The 5134-nt window shown below is 62.2% G+C and overlaps 1 protein-coding gene across 2 annotated transcripts; it reads right to left on the reverse strand.

Moving 5' to 3' along the window:
- Positions 1-380: 380 nt before the first annotated feature.
- On the reverse strand, positions 381-4653 carry NEUROD2 (neuronal differentiation 2). 2 transcript variants are annotated; one of them, XM_054457267.2, is made up of 2 exons: positions 4315-4653; positions 381-3192 (listed from the first exon to the last, which is right to left on the reverse strand). In XM_054457267.2, the coding sequence occupies exon 2, from the start codon at positions 3185-3187 to the stop codon at positions 2039-2041; it is 1149 nt and encodes a 382-aa protein (XP_054313242.1). In that variant the 5' UTR covers positions 3188-3192; positions 4315-4653; the 3' UTR covers positions 381-2038. The 2 variants fall into 2 exon arrangements, with proteins under 2 accessions (XP_054313242.1, XP_054313243.1); XM_054457268.2 differs by lacking the exon at positions 4315-4653 and adding an exon at positions 3371-3431.
- Between the last annotated feature and the right edge of the window lie 481 nt (positions 4654-5134).

Raw genomic sequence — 5134 nt, forward strand, 5'->3', positions numbered from 1 at the left:
CTTTTTTGCAACAGTGGGCAGAGAGTTGTAAAATGACCGGCTGTTCCCAACTTGATCATTTTTCAGTGATGAAAAGGTATTTTGTTTTCAAGGGAGGTGCCTGTGCATGTTCGGGAATGAAGGAGTGTAAGGATATCAGTGCTTTAGTGCTGGGAAGGTGCAAGCCTGGGTTGGCTCTGGGAGGGGTAGCTAGCATAAGCCCAGTTGGGTGTATGGGGGGTGGTTAGGGAGAGAATCCTACCCAAGAATGTCCAGGGTCCCTCTGTTTGGCCTCTGCACAGTCACTTGACACTGCCTTCATCACCCCAGCCCTAGCTCTAACCTTCTCTCCCCCCTCAATGAAATGAGGCCACCGTGAGAAACCGGTCCGGCTTTGCATCTCATTTACATAAATATTTATTAATCGTCATTAAACTGAACAGAAACACGCAATGCACTTCGGGTGTCCGACAGGAGTTTCATCTTCGCTACAAGAGGAAGGTAAAATTGCGTGTGTGTGGGTGAGTGTGTGGGTGTGTCGCCTGTGGGTTTGCATTTTTGCATCGTGTATTTGGATGCCTGATCCCCTGCCTTCGGTGGGCAGAGGGTCTCCTTTTGCCCCTTTTTGGGGGAACCTCCAGTAGGAGCCCTCAGACCTCTCCCCGCCCACCCACCAGCTAAAGCCAGGAGGACTCCTTGGACCAAAAAATACTCTCTCCAGACACCGGAAATCGCCGGGCGCCTGGCACCCACCGAGGCACAGTCCGGGCAGGGGTGGGGCTGCCCCCAGGTCTCCATCCCCACCCCTCACCCCAGGAGGGGACAGAAGTGCCCACGGGGAGGAGGAGCCGGCGAGCTCACCTCCTTCTTCCCCCCGGACGCCGGCGCCGGGCCTGCTTGTGCGTGCGGTGTGGTGTGCGTGTCTTTCATGCAAACCCTCCCTCCCCAAACCGACCCCCCAACAGTTTGCCATTCCATACAAATTTGGAAACAGGTTTTTAAAAAACAGCATGACGCACAACGGGGACGGGGCGGGGGAGGGCAGTGGCACTGGGGCCCCAAATCTCCGAGTCACTGATTGTAAGAACCTGGGGAGGGGGAGGGGGCGGCGCGGGCCCCCACTTCACCAAAGTGCACAGATCCGCGCTCGGGCGGGGCGGCCCGCGGGCCGGGCGGGGCATCCCGGGGCCGGGCCGGGCCGCGAGGCTCAGTGGAGCCTCCTTGCATAGATATTTGTGTCTTTGATTATTGGTAGTAGTGGTTTTTTTTTTGTTTGTTTTTTTGTTTTTTGTTTTTTTTGCCTTTTATTGCTTCTAAAAGTCCTTACTGCGTTTTCTCTCCAATCCGGACTCTGCGTTCGGCTTCCGTCGCCTCTTAGCTTTTTTTTTTTTTTTTTTTTTTTTTTTTTTGTATGTTTGTTTAAAAAAAGGAAAAGGGAAAAACGGATTCTAGTTACAAATTGTCTTGGCCTCTCTCTTTCCTCTCAATCCACTTCCCCTCCCGCCAAAATTAAAATCGCAAAACGCGGAGACTGGAGGTTGGGGGTGAGGGTGTTCCAGGCCCGGGCTCCGGCGCCCTGACTTCTACCCTCTTCGGGAAAGAGGGAGCGCCTGGCTCCTTTTTGCCTCGGCAGCTGGGTGTCTGTTTTTAAAATAATAATGAGAGGGGGAAACGCGTTCCACTGCTCAGCTGCCCCTTTACCAACGCCTTGGGCCTGCAGGGAGGAGGGGGAGGAGGAAATCTCAGCGAAGATATTAGGAATGGGGGAGGGGTGTCTCCAGGGAGCGCCCGGAGAGAGGTCCCTGGAGAAGCACTCCTTGGGAGAGAGGAGGAGGGAACCCCTTGGGGAGAGAGAAGGCGAGTCCCCTGGGGGAAGCGAGGCCCCTGGGACGGGCCACCCACAGGTAACAGGACTGCGCTGCCCCAGGAGAGCGGCAGGACCGGTGGCCCGCTCCCCGCGCCCGGGGCCGTGGTAGGTGGGGGTGTCCCTGCGCTCTGGGGGCTGGGAACAGGGGGGCGGGCAAAGGCAAAAGAAAAAGAAGGGAGCCGGCGCGAAGTCTCAGTTATGAAAAAACGCATTGAGCTCCTCGTACATGGGGCCCCGGTCGTGGTGAAGGTGCATATCGTAAGACAAGAGATTCTCCGAGTGGACGCCCCCGCGCACAGCCGACGAGCCGAAGACTAGCCCGTGGCCGGTGGGCCGCGAGCCGGGCAGCGCCGAGTAGTGCATAGAGTAGTGGTAGCTTTTTTCGTGGTCGGGCGAGGAGTCCTGCTTGAGTGAGAAGTTGCCATTGAGACAGAGCGGGGGGCTGAGCGGGCCCTCGTACTCGGAGCTGTTGTAGTCCGGGCTCGCGCCGCCACCGCCTGCCGCCGCATACAGCGTCTCGTAGGCGGCGCAGTAGCCGTGGGTCCGCAGGGCGTGCGCCGCGCCGCCGCCCAGGCCGCCGGCCGCCTGGCACTGTGCGCCCGCCAGGCGCGAGCACGGGTACGGGTAGGGGTGCATGGCGAACGGGCCACCCGAGCCGTGGAAGCGGCCGGCACCGTCGGCGCCTTGCTCCGTGAGGAAGTTGCGAGAGTTGAGCTGCAGACAGCCGGCCACCAGATTGGTGGTGGGCTGCGACAGACCCTTGCACAGAGTCTGCACGTAGGACACTAGGTCTGGCCGCTTGCCGGAGCGCAGGATCTCCGAGAGCGCCCAGATGTAGTTCTTGGCTAGGCGCAGCGTCTCGATCTTGGACAGCTTCTGCGTCTTGGAGTAGCAGGGCACCACCTTGCGCAGGTTGTCCAGGGCTGCGTTCAGGTCGTGCATGCGGTTGCGCTCCCGCGCGTTCGCCTTCTGCCGCCGAAGCTTGGAGCGCTCCAAGCGCGCCTTGGTCATCTTGCGCTTCTTGGGCCCGCGCTTCTTGGGCCGCTCGCCCTCCGCCTCGTCCAGTCCTTCTTCCTCCTCCTCTTCCTCCTCCTCCTCTCCCCCCAGCTCGCCTTCCTCCTTGACCTCGGCCAACGTGGCCTCCGGCCCCTCTTCTCCACGGAGAGGGACTGGCTTGGCCGCCCGGGCTGGCCCCGGAGCCCCCGGCCCGGGCGCAGGCGGTGGCGGTGGCGGCGCGTCGCCCTTGTCGCTCCTCGGTTCGTCGTCTTCGCCGTCGCCCCAGCTGGCGAACTTGGGCACGTCCGAGAGAAGGCCGGGCTCGCTGAACAGGCGGGTCAGCATGGTGCCTGAGGGCGCCCCGCGGGCGGGAAGGGGAGACAGACAGCACAAAGTGAGGGGCGCGCTGGGGTCACGACGCCCCCCCACAACCCTCCTCCACCCCCGAGTCTCGTGCGGGCTCCTGCCTAGGCTACCCTGGATGCCCACCTCCGCCGCCTGCCCCGCCCAGAGCCGGCCCAGCCCTACCCGGCTGCCGGCCTGGGATCTCGGCCCAGGCCCTCTCCCCGGCGCTGGGCCCCGGCTCCGCCCCTCGCTTGAATGGGGGGCTGCTCCCCGCGCCTGCTTCTTCTCAGGGTCAGGGCGGGGACAGGGTGGGGGTTTTAGGGACCAGATATCTTTGCCAGGGGAGGCGGCGCGCTCGCCCTGAAAGCCCGTTCTCTCCTGGCGGTGGAGAGAGGCTGGTCGGCCGCCGGTGGGGACAGCTGCCCCGCTCCGCGCTCTCGCGGCCCGGGCCCCCCGGCCCAGCTCCCTCACCCCTCCTGTGGCTGTCACCCCCACGCTCCCTAATCCAATTTGCAACTTGGCTGCGCGCCGCCCCTTGCTCGGCCCCCACCCCCGCACCCCCAATTCCAGAGGCGGGAGGATCGTCTCCTCTAGCCGATGCGTCCCCAGCTCCCGGAGCCGGCTCTGGGCGGCGAGGACTGAAGCAGCGGGGCGTGGGGAGGAGACTGAGAGAAGCGAGCCCAGTCCGTCCCCTCTGCGGTCAGGGACCCCCTTCCCCCTTCAAGCTGCCTCCCTCCCACAAGGCTCTTCAGATCTCGTTGTATTTTGGGATTGAAGGGGGGAAAATCCAAATTTGTTTGTTTGCTTCCCTTTTTTCGGTGGTGGGGAAAGGTGGCAGGCTTTTTGGGACAATCATGGAGGGGTCCTCCGTCTCGGCCTCTTCGCATATCCCCCTCCGTGATCCTGCCTTCCCCCCCACCGAGCCCATCGCAGGCAGAGAAACCTCCTCTGCAGCCCCCTGGGCTGCAGCCCCTAAGGGAGAGAGAACCTGGGGCGCCTCCGATGCCCACCCAATGAGGGGGGCATCATCCCAGGAAGGAGGTATTTGAGGACCCTCCTGTCGGCCGAAGCTGTCGCCCCCCCTCCCAACCGGCGGGTCAGATCTAGCTCCCTTTCGGACAACTTACCTCGGAGAGGAGTCAAGGGGAGAGGGGAGGGGAGGGGGGGAGGGGGCAAGAGAGAGAGGGGGGAGAAGAGGGATCTTCTCGCTTATTTCATTGTTCCCCCATCTTCAGGGAGCGGGGGCAGCGGCTCCTCAAGGCGGCGGGCGCCGGCGTCTTCAGAGCGCCATGCGAACCGCGGAGCGAGTGTGGCATCTCTACCAGGCGGGGTACCAGCCTCTATGCCAGGCCATATGGGCTTGGCACGTCACGGGCAGCAGCTATCACATGAGAGACGGTGATTGGCATGCGTCTGCACTGGGGGAGAGCCGGCTCCCCCGGGACCCGCCGCCATCTGTCACTCTCTACTCCAAAAAAAAAAAAAAAATTAAATAAATAAAGGAAATAAATAAATATTTCTGCCGCCCTCCCCTCCCCGCCCAACGCAGGGAAAGCAGGGATTGAGAGGAAGGTGGGAGGAGTTGCCCCCCTGTATATAGAGCCCCCCACACGGGAACAATGGGGTGGCAAGGCTGGGCACTGGGGGCTCGTGGTGGCCAATTCTATGCTCCCTCAGGGTCCCGCTCTGTCTATTTCCTCCTCTGCAGGCCCCCAAGGTGGGTCAGGGACCAGACCCTGGGTTGGGGAGAAGGGACCTCTGTGCTTGCCCCCACTCCGCAGGAGGGTCCCCTTGGCCACAAAGGGACAGCTGAGGCCCCCTCCCGGGATGGCTGTAAGGGGTGTCCCTGGCCTGAGCCCCATAGGTAGATGTTGGCACCATGCCATCCCTCCTCCCTGTCTGCCCCTCCCCCACCCACCCTCACGCACACACAACATATGTGGCTAA

Source organism: Pongo pygmaeus, chromosome 19 (assembly GCF_028885625.2).
Source record: "Pongo pygmaeus isolate AG05252 chromosome 19, NHGRI_mPonPyg2-v2.0_pri, whole genome shotgun sequence".
Lineage (NCBI taxonomy): Eukaryota > Metazoa > Chordata > Mammalia > Primates > Hominidae > Pongo > Pongo pygmaeus.